Source organism: Budorcas taxicolor, chromosome 20, assembly GCF_023091745.1.
Source record: "Budorcas taxicolor isolate Tak-1 chromosome 20, Takin1.1, whole genome shotgun sequence".
Lineage (NCBI taxonomy): Eukaryota > Metazoa > Chordata > Mammalia > Artiodactyla > Bovidae > Budorcas > Budorcas taxicolor.
This window is the reverse complement of record NC_068929.1, coordinates 12,336,921-12,353,891: the sequence shown is the minus strand read 5'-3', so window position 1 is coordinate 12,353,891 and position 16,971 is coordinate 12,336,921. Positions and strand designations below refer to the sequence as shown.

General features: G+C 37.2%; 1 protein-coding gene across 1 annotated transcript in view; it reads left to right on the top strand.

Annotated features, from left to right (window-relative positions):
- Nucleotides 1-16,971, top strand: part of TNPO1 (transportin 1) — an 83,831-nt gene that overhangs the window by 50,254 nt on the left and 16,606 nt on the right. The window contains exons 7-13 of the mRNA XM_052659008.1: nt 434-515; nt 3,588-3,710; nt 5,662-5,780; nt 10,648-10,708; nt 11,552-11,720; nt 15,583-15,735; nt 16,511-16,736. Coding sequence (XP_052514968.1) covers nt 434-515; nt 3,588-3,710; nt 5,662-5,780; nt 10,648-10,708; nt 11,552-11,720; nt 15,583-15,735; nt 16,511-16,736 — 933 coding nt within the window. The remainder of the gene's footprint in view (nt 1-433; nt 516-3,587; nt 3,711-5,661; nt 5,781-10,647; nt 10,709-11,551; nt 11,721-15,582; nt 15,736-16,510; nt 16,737-16,971) is intronic.

Below are 16,971 nucleotides of genomic sequence, written 5' to 3'. Positions count from 1 at the left end.
TGCCCTCCTCCAGGGGATCTTCCCAACCCAGGGACTGAACCTGCGTCTCCTGCGTTGCACGTGGATTCTTTACCAGTGAGCCACCTGGGAAGCCCTTTTGAAAGGAATGCATGCCCATTGTTTTTAAATCTAAAATAATTCTCATTACGTTCCCAGCCAACCTCCCACTCTTGAGAGTGAACATGTCCTTTCAGATACTTTTACACTTTCTTACACGTTATTATTCCACAACCTGCATTTTTCACTTGACACAGAAAGAATGTGAGGGATATGTTAATACATAGAGAATTTTGACTCGGTCTTCTTAATGGTGCGTGTGTGCATGTGGCTGTTTGTACACCATAATATTTTTATGGAGGAATTCTTAAATTCTTGCCAGTCTTCTGTAAATGGAAAATAGCTTCAATGAACGTACTTTAAATTCTGCTTCTAGGTCTCATGCTGTTGCCTGTGTCAATCAGTTTATCATCAGCAGAACTCAAGCTCTGATGTTGCACATTGACTCCTTTATTGAGGTAAGAGTTTCCTCCCCCCCACCCCCACCTTACTTTTGAGAAGGTTGAAAAGTGTTAACTGCGTATGGTTTTATAAATGTAGTAAGTTGTAATTATGAACTGGCAGTATTTAAGTTGCTTGTGATCGTATTAAAATTGGATACAGTTAAACTTTATAATTCTCATTAACTGGGAAAAAAAACTACTTTTCCTCTCATACTGAGTTTTTTACTTGTATAAACATTGTGATATATGTTTGTTTGATACCTTGATTATAAAAATTTCTGCTTCAGTGTACTGTTCGAATTGCATATGGAAACTAAGCCTCCAAGCTCATTTGTGATAGGAACATGAAGAGGTTGAATAAACTTACTTTGATAAAGAATCTAAAGGTTTAGACTGGAAGGATAGTACTTCTATTTTTTCCATTGGTTTTCAATGTAAAATGAGAGGTTTGGGAGAAAAATTGATGCATCTTAGTGAGTATTTCTGAAGTTACTTTTTAATAAAAGTGGAAAGACGACAGATGTAGTTTTTTGGCCATTCGGCTCTAAGCAATGGAGTTTCTTTTCAGAATTTCTGCTCAGTAACAGCGATTTTGAAAGGGTTATTAAAGTTCCTTAAGTATTTCACTTTTATTTTCATCATATGAAACTTAATTAAATAGTCTATTCCTTTCCAGCTGTTCTTTAAAAAAAAAAAGATCCTCCAGAGACCATACTGCTGGTAGTCCTGTTGGGAAATTACCAGAAAGAGCTGAGGAGAAATTGTCGTTTTTCCTTATCACTTAAACTGACAAACTTCTTTCTTAAACGACTGAGCGACTGAACTGAACCAGTGAACTACAAGTAGTAGCCATTAGAGTCCTCGAGCCATTTGAAAACTGAAACAAAATTATGCGTCTTCAGTGCATTTTGCTGAGTACCTACTGTGCTTAGTACTGACAGAACATAAATTTTATGCTTCAAGGTGTTTCAGTCCAGTTCAGGATAGAGCGTAGTGGACTACTTCTAATGCAGGTAGTAGTAGAAGTCTGGAGAGTCAGACTGCCTGTGTTCAGATCCCAGCTCCACAGCTTGTGCACCTCATTTAACTGGTATTTTCGGTTTTTCATAAACCTAATAATAGACCTACTTTGTTGGATTGTTATAAAGGTATTTGCTAAAAATGGAACAGTGTCTGATGGAAAGTAAGCACTCCGCATGCTAGCTACTGCCATCATTTTTAGAAGCAGCAGTAGTTTTTGTTGTAATTACAATAGTATTTCCACTCAGTAGTGTTCTTGCATAGCTCTTTAAAGAGCACAGTGATGGATACACCAGCATCTTATACAGAGATGTAATATAGAATAAAATTTTCTGAAAATAAAAACTCCACAGTACCATACTTAGCAAGTGGAACAAAAACATTTCCTGACGTTTAAAATTATTTTCCGTTAGTGTTAAATACCATTATTAACACTTCTTTGCTGCTTGATAATACAGTGAAGCTCACCTGGTTCTTCATCCTTTTCTTCAGTTGCCAGTGGTTTTATCAGGGGCTGAAGTCACACCTCTGAGTCTGGTGGCAGTGATGAAGAGCGGTGTTCAGCCGCCCAACTGTGTCCAGCTCTGTGACTCCATGGAGAGTAGCACACCAGGGTTTTCTGTCCTTCACTGTCTCCTGGAGTTTCCTCAAACTCATGTTCATTGAGTCAGTGATGCCATCCAACCGTCTCAATTCTCTGTCACCCCTGCTTCTCCATGCCCTCAGTCTTTCCCAGCATTAGGGTTTTTCCAGTGAGTTTTTTCACATCAGGTAGCCAAAGTATTGGAGCTTCAGCATTAGTCCTTCCAATGAATACTCAAGGTTGATTGATGAAAAGTGTATTGGTCACTAATAATGGCTATAACATACCTTGATAAAGCTGGGTATTCATGGGTAAGACAGCATCAAATTTAATGAAAGATTGTATATAAGGAGCACCTGCTGGAAAAACAGTACTGTTTCTGACTGTGTAAAATTAAAAGTGCAACTGCAGAGTTTTGAAAGCCTCAGAAATAGAGGCAGGATTTGGAGAAATTAAAGTTCTCAAAATGCAACATACTGTCACATTTGATATTTAAATTATTCTATTGTCTTATCCTTTCTTTGTAATAAGATTTCAGATTCATCTGTTTAGAGACATTTCTGTGGTCCTGGGAAGAGATAGTGGGGCACACTGGATTTTACTTAATTATTTTAGCTCTTTTTTTTGCTGCTTTTAATTTGTGTGTGTGTGTTTGTGTGTAACGTAAAACCTCAGGAGTGAGATGGGGAAGGCTTACTGTTTTTTCTTCTCGAATCTCCACTTGAACCCTTTCAAGAGACAACTTCTAGTGAAGGCTTGTTGGTATAGTGAACTGACTGTGGACTTACCCATAATTTTCCAAATTCAGGTCCCCCACTTGTATGCAGGTTACATGATGTCTAACCTGCATTTCTCTCTCAGTCTATAAAGTTGAGTAACAACATCTTGGAGTTGAGAACCATTCAGATTTTTTTTTCACTTTTAGAGAAACTTGTTGAGAACAGCATCAGATTGATTGCTACCTTTATTATTTTTTAATAGTTTGACTTAGTGAACAACAGTTGAGGGTTAGGTTGTTAGAAACTCTCTGTATATATGTCCCAATTGTTGATTTTTTTTATAGAACATGTGCCTGTTAAGAATCAGTGTTGGTAGGAATACTCTCTTGACAGTAATTTTGAAGGGTAAATCAGATTGTATTTTAATAATTATCTTTACTTCTGGGTGAACTGGATGAGTGCTCCTCTGTCCTAATGACATGGTTTTATTCTCGCAAACTAAAAAATTACTTCAGAACACAGCCACTCATACTCTTGTTTAAAAGAATGGTTATAGATCATTTACTGAAATCATAATTTTGGGCAGTTAGCTTCCTGTGTTTGTCTTTATAATTTAATACTGTGGGCCAGTTAATTCATAAGCCTTTATTTGTGCTATATCTTCTCAGTTTCTTTAAATATTACCACCTGGAACATAATATTATGTATGAACCTTTCTAGTATATTGGAATATTTAACTAGAAGAAACTTTTTCTCGTGCAATAGAATCTGTTCGCCTTGGCCGGTGATGAAGAACCAGAGGTACGGAAAAATGTTTGCCGGGCGCTTGTGATGCTGCTTGAAGTTCGGATGGATCGCCTGCTCCCTCACATGCATAATATAGTTGAGGTAATACAAGCAACTCAAAACTCTCCTCCTCGTCCCCTCGAGGAAATTCTTGGGCACAAGACATGCAGTGTGAGATCACTGGTTTGTGTCTGTCACATTTAGGGGGGGTTATAAAAATTAATTATGATTGCCTTGAAATTATAAGTTACCATTGTGGCGATTTTTCTTTCATGAGATTTCAGATGTTATAGAGAGGAAAGTAATTTACAGGAGTAGATAGCTTTTAACTGTAATGTAGCTAGGAAATATTTAGATTATTTGTATTTACTAGATACAACTTAGGCCAATAAAATTGTAGTAGATAAAAATTTGTTTTCTACACGTTACTGGTAAGTTGATCTGATCAACTTTTGATTTATGATAACAGTGAGATTTCTAAGTCGAAAATTTATGATCTTTATAGTGAGTTCTAGTAGACCATTTAGATTTTAAAAGGTTCTCTTTCTGTTTTTATGTGATTAAAATAATTTTATGTAAGTACATTGATCACTGATCAGCCATAATTAAAGTAAGGAATACATAATAGCTTATTATTAGGACAGTGTAATTTATTGGGTAAGACTCATTGCTAGAAGAGTCATGCCTAATTTTCATATTACTGGACATAGTTGTACTTGAAGGATGGCATTTCTAAGACCTGTTAGAGAAAGGATAGCGTTCATGATGTTAAGCAATTCCTTTTCTAAAACATGAGGAAAAATAGATGCAGTGATAAGGATATGTAGCAGCAAAATGGGAATAAATGACATTTTTGCTGATAAATCTGTTCTCTCTGAAGTGTTTGGAAGAATCAGGTGGCGTTGGTTGAAAATTTCGTTAAAGAGTTTGGAGTTAACCAGAAAATAAAGAAAAATGTTTTATCATTTGTCATGGCACACCTGGGGAACCTAATTTGTGAGGCTGCAATTCTTTCTTCAGCAATGTTCAGCATTGTAGTAGGGAGGGGGTGACCTATCACAGTGGTTGTGTTGCTGTATTTTGTAATATGAAATGTTTTATTCAGGAATTCATCACTTGACCCCAGTTTCAGCCCCAGGTACACTGGGAATTCGTGCCTTTGATTCTTTTGTTTTTGAGTATAAGGTTTTTATGGAGGGGTGGGTTTGCCAAGCTGCACGGCTTGCAGGATCTTAGTTCAAACCCAGGGCCCCAGCAGAGAGAGCACTGCATCATAGCCGCTGGGTCTCCGGGGGATTTCCTGGTTTCGGGATGTTTTTTTAAAGGAGGGTAGGTTTGGATAGATTTGGAGATCAGATAGATGTCCTTCCAACTAAGTGAATTTGGCTTGGTATGTTCAAAGGACATGATAAACCTATTTTATTGGCAACTGAAAATTGCAGTGGACAAATGTCTCTACTTTCTTTAAAAAAAATCTTATATGTTTATATCTTCTTAAATATTGGGAGTATTAAAATATATATAGGTGACCCTTGAACAACACAGGTTATAACTGCATGGGTCCACTCATAGACAGATTTTTTTATATATACTAAATATGTACTACAGTGCTACATAACCCAAGATTGGCTGACACTGCAGATGAGGAGCTGTATATATGGAAGATTGGCTATTTATATGGATTATTTGACTGCTTGAAGGGTTGGCACCCCTACCCTTGGTTGGTTCAAGGGATAGTTGTAATTATAAGAGACAGCTTGGGTAGTTATAAAAAGATTGTCCATTTTATGAAAGGTTTAGTGGAGTTTATTTTGAGAAGCAGACAGACATGAATTGGACACTTTATATTAGGCAACATTCTAAAACAGTAGCTCTTAAGTTTGGCTGCTTTTTAGAATTGATTAGGAGGCTTTTTAAAAAAAAATCCAAACCCTAAATTGAGAACTGCTGTAAAGGATAAGGCCCGTACCAAAGGACTCTTAACTTGCTGAAATTGGATTAGGTTTAATTGTATGCTGTAAACTGATTAATACTAAAGATCTTTTGTTTACAGTACATGCTACAGAGGACCCAAGATCAGGATGAAAATGTGGCTTTAGAAGCCTGCGAATTTTGGCTCACTTTGGCTGAGCAGCCAATATGCAAAGATGTCCTCATACGGCATCTTCCCAAGTAAGTATTTCTTCTTAGCGGTGCTGTCTTGTTAGCAGTGACTCCTTACTTTCATGTTTTTAGGTTGCATACTTACGCCATCGGGTAGTTAAGTTCTGAAGAAGTTGAGCTTAATTTTACTGATGGTATAAGTAAAGACATTTATTTAAGAAGCAATTCCTTTTGTTTCCTAAACTACATGAGGGTGGTTTATGCTGTGAATCATAACTTACTTTGGATAATCCATGGCAGTTTTTTATAATCTTGTAATTTTGACTATGGACTCTTTTCCCCCCTCCAAAGATCTTCGTACTAGTTGTGGTAAGAGTTTTTGGTTAACATATTGTTAAGTCTATTTTTAACCCAATGAATGCTGTTAAGTCAGTTTTTTAAATACATTTTTCCAGTATTGAGATAATTGATGTAAAACTATTATTTTTAGGTAAAAAACAGTGATTTATGAAACATATATGAACTCAATTAAAGTCAGTTACTTTTAAAAGTAGTGCTCACATTCTTTTGAAATTAAAATACGGACCCATAAACTTAATTTTCTACATGAAAACTTAAACTCCATTGGATTTCCACCCCCTTAAGTAATCAGTTGTTATTTTTGGTGTGCTGTCTTTTAATGTGTTTTTTTCCTGTGTTAATACTGTATGCATGTGTGCATGTTCAGTTGACTAAATGGACTGTAGCCCACCAGTCTCCCCTCTCCTTGGGATTTCCCAGGCAAGAGTTCTGGAGTGGGTTGCCATTTCCTCCTCCAGGGGATCTTCCCAACCCAAGGATTGAACCCACATCTCCTGCATTGGCAGGTGGATCCTTTATCCCTGAGCCACCTGGGGTGCCCAGTACTGTATACCAGATGTCATATATCAGTGTTTTAGAAAGAAAGAAGTTTGATGGTATGAATAAGGCATCTGTCTTTACGTTTTGTGGCTGGCCCCTGTCAGTCACTGTAAGTTGTGCCCTTTCCTCCGTGTCAGTAGTCTAAACTTTGAAGTGCTGTTCCATCATGGTATTCCCTAGTGAAGTTGCACCAGTTTATAATGCACTAGCAGTGTCTCGTCTTGCCACAACTTTTGCCATCGTTAGTTACAGTTTTTCTAATCTTAGCCATCTAATACACAAAAAAAATAACCATTTGTTTTAATATGTTGTATTAGTGGAGTCGCACTTTTTTCAGAAGTTAGTATACTCGGATGTTCTCATTTTCATGTAGTCAGTTCTTAGCAAGAAAACAATACCACCTCTATTTTATTCCACCTATATTTAATTCTAGTCAGTCTAGAATTTATTGGGGAGTAAAGTGTAAGGTGTGCTTACACCTCCCACCCCACCAGGAAATTTATTCTTCTCTCTAATTTGTGACGCCACTTTTATGATATGCTTGTTTCTTACTATTGGATCATATAATTCTAAGTCTTATAAAAAGCAGACATTAATTCTTACAAAGCTGAAGAGATTTTATTAATGCAAACCTAGGCTCTAACATTAGGAGATGATAAGAGCAGTTATAGATTGGTGGTCTCTTTCATTACTCTAATAAAATCCAAATTTTTTTAAGCAACCAGTAACTTGGTAGCAGGCTAAAAGATCAGCAATTTTAGCTGATCTTTTGATGAGATGAGATCAAAATGAGATCTCTTATTTCACATAGAAAGCATTAATGTAACAAAGAACAGGATTAAATTCTTTTTCAGTTTCTGGGCTATGTTGTGTGGTTTTTGTTGTTTTTAGCCAGTAGTATGTTCTTTTGGTTATTCAGCATTTGTCATCTGGTAGAACAGGTCTTTTTTCATCAGGATTATTTTGTTTTTTTCCCACCTTTATTCTTACACATAATACATTAATATCTCCTGGGGCTTATTAACGAATTGATCCGTAGAAAACAACCCAGTGGCTGGTATATTTGGTGAAGTGAGGTCGCTCAGTCGTGTCAACTCCGCGACCCCATGGACTGTAGCCCACCAGGCTCCTCCATCCATGAGATTCTGCAGGCAAGAGTATGAACAGTGAGAAAACAAAGTGTAAGAAACCTGTCAAGGATGAAAACCATCATAGCTGCAAGCAGAACTAAAGTTAGTGTTCTGACCTTTACCTAACATGTTTTGATACATATTTTTTTTAGCTAGTCATAAATATTTCAGTATACCTGAAATTCCATGTTTACAGACATCATGGTTCTCTTAAGAAACTAAAAATAAAATTTCTAAACTTTTATCAGACTATGATAACCTTGTCCATAGAACTCTTTCTTCCTTCTTGCCTTATTTCTTTTGAATAAAATCCTTCAAATTTTCTGTTTTTATGTTTTAAACATTATCATCTCTTTTATTAAAAGGAATAGAAATACTGAATGTAGGCTCATTGTAAAAATACCAGCCATTTAGAAATAAAGTAGAAGATGGATATTGTCCCTTTTTAGCCTGCTCACTCAACTTCTGAAGATACCAGTTTATTGTGTAGCTTTCCTGGTTAGTCTGTGTATGTAAGTAATTATATAGGTAATCTTGTTTTTTAAATAATTTTTTATTGGAGGTTGGTTGATTTACAGTGTTCTGTTAGCTTCAGATGTGCAGCAAAGTGAATCAGGCACACATGTACATATATCCACTCGTTTTTAGGTTCTTTTCCCATACAGGCCATTACAGAATTTTAACTAGAGTTCCCTGTGCTCTGCTTAGTCACCTGTTTTCTATATGGTCGTCATACTCAGTCACATCCAATTCTTTTGTGACCCCGTGGACTGTAGCCCACCAGGCTCCTCTGTCCATGGGATATCCCAGGCAAGAATACTAGAGTAGGTTGCCATTTCCTTCTCCAGGGGATCTTTCTGACCTAGCGATCAAACCTACATCTCTTGTATCTCCTGAATTAGCAGGTGGATTCTTTACCACTGTGCCACATGGGAAACCCACTTTATATAAACTGCATTTATTCAATCAATCTCAATCTCCCAATTTATCCTGCCCAACACCCCCCGACCCCCCCGCCATCCCCTGTCCTTGACCATAAGTTTGTTTTCTGCATCTGTGACTTTATTTCTGTTTTGTAAGTTCATTTGTACCTTTTTTTTTTCTTTCCACATACAAGCGATATATTTGTCTTTCTGTCTCTCTGGCTTCACTCAGTATGACAATCTCTAGGACTGTCCATGTTGCTGCAAATGGCATTATTTTTGTTGTTTTTTATGGTGAGCTTCCTTTCATTTGCTCCTTTTTGCCACGTGTGTGTCTTTGGAGAAATGTCTATTTAGATCTTCCACGTTTTGATTGGGTTGTTTTTGTCTTTTTTTTTTTTTTTTTGAGCTGCATGAGCTATTTGTGTGTTTTAGAGATTAAGGCCTTGTTGTGTGCTTTGTTTGCAAATATTTTCTCCCATTCTGAGGGTTGTCTTTTCATTTTATTTATGGTTTCCTTTGCTGTACAGAAGCATTTTAAAGTTTAATTAGGTCCCAATTGTTTGTTTTTGTTTTTTTCATTATTCTAGGCGGTGGATCAGAAAAGATCATGCTGCAATTTATGTCAGTGTTCTACCTATGCTTTCCTCTATGAGTTTTATAGTGTCTGGTCTTAAATTTAGGTCTTTAATCCATTTTAAGTTTATTTTTGTGTATAGTGTTAGGGAGTGTTTCGTTTCATTCTTTTACGTGTATAGCTGTCCACTTTTCCTGGCACCACTTAGTGAAGACACTTCTCTGCATTGTATATTCTTGTCTTCTTTGTCATGGATTAGGTGACCGTAGATACATGGGTTTAGCTCTGGACTTACTATCCTGTCTGACTGAAATATATTTCTGTTTATGTGCCAGTACCATACTATTTTGATTACTGTAGTATTGTAGTATAGTCTGAAGTCAGGGAGCCTGATTCCTCCAACTTTGTTTTCTTTCTCAAGATTGCTCTGGCTATTCAGGGTCTTTTGCGTTTTCATACAAATAATGAGATTATTTGTTCTAGTTCTGTGGAAAATATTATTGGTATTTGTTCTAGTTCTGTGGAAAATATTATTGGTAATTTGATAGGGATTGCAATGAATCTGTAGATAGCTTTAGTGGTATAGTCATTTGACAGTAGTGATTCTTCTAATCAAAGAACATGGGATAACTCTCCATCTGTATCATTTTTTTATTTCTTTCATCAGTATCTGATAGTTTTCTGAATACTGGTGTTTTGCATCCTTGAGTAGGTTTATTCTTAGGTATTATTCTTTTTGATGTAATGGTAAATGGGATTATTTCCTTAATTTCTCTTTCTGATCTTTTGTTGTTAGTATATAGGAATGCATCCTTTTTTACCTGATTGCTGTGGCTAGGAATCTCATTGTTTTTAATACAAATGGATATGAGCTTTTTATGTATTTTGCACCGGTGGTTTTTTGTTTTTCCAATTTCACTGTCGTGTTTCTTTATGACTGTGTGCATCCAAAAATAAAGTCCTTACAGGATCTTAGTTCCCCAACCAGGAATTAAAACCCGGCCCCTACAGTGAAAGTACAGAGTTCTAACCACTAGACTGCTGGGAAATCCCCAGTTATAACTTATTTTTAACCAGGCCCTTACTGATGAACATGTAGATTGTTTCCGTTGTTCTTAGTCTTGCATCACGGAACATCAGTCTTTAAGAATTGGGAATGTTCGTTCATGTATTAAGCACTCCTGACAAGCTATCTTGTCCACTCTGAAGTTCCATCCAGTAGATTCTGTGCATGAGTATGTAAGAGGCCTAAGAGGCCTATTGGGAGTACTCATCATTGGAGAAGGGCAGACATAGAATATGCTATAAGGCAGTGTTAACAGTAGTGGTGGTATTACTAGTATTCATGAGGTTGTTGAGACCTTGAGATCTTTAGATCTTTGTTTCATGAATTTCTGTCTTTATAGGTTGATCCCTGTGTTAGTGAATGGCATGAAGTATTCAGATATAGACATTATCCTACTTAAGGTAAGGAAACTATTGCCTGATGAATAAGGATGTTTATTTTCACTGACTTACAGATCTTTGAATTTGACTAATAGGACATTTATTTAGAGTAGGCTCTATTTAAATAGGCTTTCTGTTATGTAATATGCAATGGAGTTAAAGATAGAAGCAAACATAATGAATTTGACTGGCAGTAGATTCTAGCTTAATTGAAACTAACTAGATGGTGACACTAGTAGAGTTAGCGTGAATTTCCTGTTAATTCTGACTGTTTGGGGTTCATTTTAAAATAATCTTAAAAATATGTTCTGAATTTAATTCAGATACTCTAGATTATACCAGATGTTGGGAAACCATCTTATGTGGTTCAGAATCCCTGATAATCTATCATGGGTTATGTGATAGCCTGTTCTTCCCCTTCACAAAGAGCTATTTTCTACACAGGGGCAAGCAGAAGATGTATACAGCTGACCCTTGAACAATGGGATATTAGGGGCACTGACCTCCAGTGCAATCAAAAATCCCTGTATAACTTCACAGTTGGCCCTTCCTGTCCATGGTTCCATATCTGCAAATTCAACCACAGATTATGTAGTCATCTAATACTTCATTTACTGGAGAGAAATCTGCATCCTGTTTGAACTGGACATGCAGTTCACGCCCATATTGTTCAAGCATCAACTGTATTTCAGAATCATGTCATGCTATCTGTCGGCCTGCAGGTCAAACCCATACTGTTCAAGCATCAGCCATATTTCAGAATCATATGTCATGCTCTCTGTGAATATTCTCATTCTTTTACCCATATACATACTATTAGCTTACATGAATATAACCAGAATTTTCCTTTTAAAAAATACACAGGGTGATGTTGAAGAAGATGAAACAATTCCTGATAGTGAGCAAGATATAAGGCCACGGTTTCATCGATCAAGGACAGTGGCTCAGCAGCATGATGAAGATGGGATTGAAGAGGAGGACGACGACGACGATGAAATTGATGACGATGACACGATTTCTGACTGGAATCTAAGTAAGTCAGAGCAGCACAGTCGCCTGCTTGGATAACAGTTTAGTTGAGAAATAACTCACATCCTACAGTGCCCTCATACACGGTTCACTTAACCATACAAAAGAATACAATTTAGTGGTTTTCCGTGTATTCACAGAGTTGTGCAACCATCATCTCAGTAAATTTTGACACATTTTTGTCACCCTAAGAGAAACTACATGCTTAGTAGTCACTCCCATATTCTGAGCTCCTCTGGACATTTTCTATAAGTGGAATCATACAAAAGTGGCCTTTGTGACTGATTGACCTGTTCGTTAGCAGATGGACGTTTTCTTTCCCCTCTTTGGCCGCTGTCAGTAGTTGTGCTGTGAACAGTGAACGTAAGGTGTATGTGGTCCTAGGTTTTCAGTTCTCTTGGGCATATACCCAGGAATAGGATTACTGGATCGCATGGAAACTTTTATGTTCAATATTTTGAGGTACTGCCAGACTGTTTTTCACACTTACTTTGCCGTTTGCTTTCCCCCAGCAGTGTCTTAAGGGCTACAGGTTCTCCACATGTTTACCAATAATTTTTGAGTGTCTTCTTCTGGGTGTGAAGTAATGATCTTACTGTGGCTTTGTTTTGTTTCTTCCTGATGGATCTGTTCTTCATTTGCTTGTCATGATATTCCTTCTCAGAGTGTTTTGTTGGATACAAAATGTATAGGAAATGTGTTTTGTTGGATGCAAAATGTATGTTTGATGCAAAATACATACGAAATAGGAACATTGGCCGTGGCTTTTCCTGTTTTCGTAACTTATTTTTTTGTATGTCATAATTTGCATGAGGATTGGTTGATTATCATGCATATTTCTAAGATAATGTAAATCCCTTTCTCATCCAGACTTCCAAATAGGCTTTTTAAAATTTCTGTTTTCGATATTAGCTACAAATCCATATCATCTGTTCAGCCTGTGTTGTGGGCCACACACTAATTAGATAACTCTGTGGAGAACCTCGACACCTGTGTTTCGGTTTTGCTTGGTTGCTGGTTTTTAAATCTTTACTTCTGTAGTTCACAGCACATTGTGTGTTTTGGGCCACTGATTCTTTGTTGTGGGCTTGCCCTGCCCATTACAGGATTCTGAGCAGCATCCCTGATCTCTCTCCAGTAGATGGCAGTAGCGCAGGAGATTAGAGGGAGAATACACACACAATTGCGACAAGCAGCAGTGTCTTGAGATATTCCCAGATGGTCCCTGGGACACAAAGTCACCACCAGTTAAGAACCACTCTGTGATTCAGAAGACTGAGATTTCTAATAACTGATGGCATGGTTAAGGACGTAAATGATCGTCATTAACTGTGTCATTCATTTGGAATACTGCTGGTTACTCCCATTTAGTTCCCTGTAACTAACAATTCCTTAGAGTGACCAATGTGCCCAGCCCTAAGCCAAGGGCTTTGTATGCATATCACGTGTAGTCTTTTCAACAGCCTTAGGCAGGCAAAGATACTGCAAAAAGAGAAACTTGCCCAAGGTTAGCATAGCTAGTTCTGGTGGCACAAGTAGTTCTGGAACCCATATGTTACAGAACAGGAAAACCCAAGGTCTTCATTACTATCACAAATTACTTCCCGTTGTATACCAACTGTAAGGGTAGGGGGAGGATGAATTAAGATTTAATGTAGATAACTGAAAAAGTAATAATGTATGTTGCATTGGGGAGGGACTTCTTTTCACTCATCTGTATGTTTTTCCATAAACACCTACAGGCTTACCTTAGTCTGTCACGCTTTGCTTTCTTACTCTTCATGAGTTCAGTCACTCAGTGGTGTCTGACTCTTTGAGACCCCATGGACTGCAGCACGCCAGGCCTCCCTGTCCATCACCAACTCCCAGAGTTTACTAACTCATGTCCATCGAGTTGGTGATGCCATCCAACCATCTCATCCCCTGTCATCCCCTTCTCCCACCTTCAATCTTTCCCAGCATCAGGGTCTTTTCAAATGAGTCAGTTCTTGGCATCAGGTGGCCAAAGGATTAGAGTGAATGAATATTCAGGTCTGATCTCCTTTAGGATGGACTGGTTGGATCTTCTTGCAGTCCAAGGCACTCTCAAGAGTCTTCTCCAACACCACAGTTCAAAAGCATCAATTCTTCAGCGCTCAGCTTTCTTTATAGCCCAACTCTCACATCCATACATGACCACTGGAAAAACCATAGCTTTGACTAGATGGACTTCGTTGGCTAAGTAATGTCTCTACCTTTTAATATGCTATCTTGATTGGACATAACTTTTCTTCCTAGGAGCAAGCGTCTTTGAATTTCATGGCTGCAGTCACCATCTGCAGTGATTTTGGAGCCCCCCAAAATAAAGTTTGTCACTGTTTCCACTGTTTCCCCATCTATTTGCCATGAATTGATGGGACCAGATGCCATGATCTTTGTTTTCTGATTGTTGAGTTTTAAGCCAGCTTCTTCACTCTCCTCTTTCACTTTGGTCAAGATGCTCTTTAGTTCTTTGCTTTCTGCCATTAAGGTGGTGTAGTCTGCATATCTGAGGTTATTGATATTTCAAACCCAGCAATCTTGATTCCAGCTTGTGCTTTGTCCAGTCCAGCATTTTGCATGATGTGCTCTGCATATAAGTTAAATAAGCAGGGTGACAATATACAGCCTTAATGTTCTCCTTTCCCGATTTGGAACCAGTCTGCTACAGTTTTTTCTTACACTTCATAGATAATGCATTTTTTTTTATAAAGTGAAGTTTGTAGCAACCCTGCATTGATCAAGTCTGTTGGTGCCATTTTTCCAGTAGCATTTGCTCGCCTTTGTATCTCTGTCACATTTTGGTAATTCTTGGAATAAGAATTCAAACTGTTTTGTTATTATATTTGTTATGACAGTGTGTCATCTGTGGTCTGTGATGTTAACTGTTATAATTGTTTTGGGACTCCATGGACTGTGCTCATAAGACAGAGAACTGTATGTATGTTTTATGTGTTCTGACTGCTCTGTCCACAGGCGATTCCCCATCTCTCCCCCTCTACTTGGGCCTCCCTGTTCCTCTGAGACACAGCACTGTTGAAATTAGACCAGTTAATAACCTTTCAGTGTCCTCTTGAATGTTCAAGTGAAGGGAAGAGTTGCATATCTCTTACTTTAAGTAAAATTTAGAAATGATTACGCTTAGCAAGGAAGCAATGTTAAAACTGCAGATAATGGTTAGCATTTTTTTAGGTATAAAGTGTGTATCGGTAAAGTATATACCTGGTTTTTTTAGACATAAGACTATTGCACACTTAGTATAAATAACACTATAACTTGAGCATAACTTTTATACGTACTTGGAAACAAAAAGTTTGATTTTACTCACTTCATTGCAGTGATCTAGAATTGAGCCTGTAGTATTTGAGGTATGCCTGCATCTTCTTTTCTGGAGGAGAAGCTGATTTTCCAGAAGTGAAATCAGATTGTGTATACTTTGCTAATTCTTTTCTGCACATCATACAACTCATTCTGTATTAGTACTTAAAGATTTCATTTTGTTTCATGGCAGTGTAATATTTATGAGTGAAACTACCATACAGTTTAACTAAGATCCTTATTGATGAGTAAAGTGTTATTTCTGCCCAGTGTAACAGCTTTATTTTTTTTAAAAATGGTAGTCATATACAAAATATTTTCATGATTAGTTTATTGATTCTTGGTCATAAAGTGTTTTGGTCAATAGAATTTTTTTTTTTCTTGTGATTACCTCCTATTTAATTGAATTCTTTAAAACTTCGTAGAGGTAAAAATGTACAAATTTTATCTACATATAGATAGATTTATAGTTATATAACTGAATGATAGTAGAAGTTAATATAACATTTTTGAATTAAATATTTCCTTAGGAAAATGTTCTGCAGCCGCCCTAGATGTTCTTGCAAATGTATATCGTGATGAACTTTTGCCACATATTTTGCCCCTTTTGAAAGAATTACTTTTTCATCATGAATGGGTTGTTAAAGAATCAGGCATCTTGGTTTTAGGAGCAATTGCTGAAGGTAAGTCTGAGTCAAACTTAAAACTGTCAAGTCCTCAGGTGCTAATGTGACATGGCTACTTTAATTAAGCAGAAATGATTCACATACTTTGTTTACTGATTTGTGTTCCTAGTAAGATAAGACTGTTTCGGTAGATAAGACTGTGATCCGTATTAACCTTAAAAAGGATATTTGAGGTCTAAAAGCCATCTTAGAATGAGTTTGTACTTTTGAGCTAGTTAATTGTTATTAAACAACCATAGAGTGACTTACAGCCCCAGCCAGATATTTTGCAAATGCTTTTGTTGTCGTGAAGAGAACAGAATGAGAGGGTCCTGATCTCAGAAACATCCCTGTTGCTAGAAAAATAACTTCATATGTAGGTGTAAGGAATGTAAGTCAAGTGTCACTGACCCTAGAAAGAATTATTATTCTTTCCTAGCTGTAAATATCTATCTATAAGAAATTGAAGCATTTTGCATAATTTCTGTAGCAGAAGTAAAATGAGCTTTCCTATCCCTACTAGGAACATAGGGAAGCCTGGTGTGCTGCAGTCCATGGGGTCACAGAGTCAGACACAAGGGAGTGACTGAACAATGAACCCTACTAGAAGATACTTAAGAGCAGTTAGCTCTCATTTCAGTTATTTAAAACTTTTGAAACATTATTAAATATACTTATTAGAATAGAAATTATTAAATATTTTTCATTGCTGCATCTATCAGTTTAATATTTAACTTAAATAATTTTAACCAAGTTTGAGCACTTCCTGAAGTATTTGGGGTTTTTTTCCTAGGTTGCATGCAAGGCATGATTCCATACCTACCTGAGCTCATTCCTCACCTTATTCAGTGCCTCTCTGATAAAAAGGCTCTTGTGCGTTCCATAACGTGCTGGACTCTTAGCCGCTATGCACACTGGGTAGTCAGCCAGCCCCCAGACACGTACCTGAAGCCATTAATGACAGAACTGCTAAAACGTATCCTGGATAGCAACAAGAGAGTACAAGAAGCTGCCTGCAGGTAGGACAAATTCATAACAAATTGTTCATGGTGGGAGAAGGGAGTGTGCGGATTTCAGGGAGAAACTAATTTTCAAGCCTATGATGAAATGTTGATATTAAACTATTAATGGGATTTTTTTTGTTATCCGTATCTTCCAGCTGATGGTTTTGCAAAACCAAGTGAGACTCTTAACTAGAGATTTATATTTGCTATTTTCTTCAATTTTTTTTTTTTTTTCCTCACTGCCTATAAC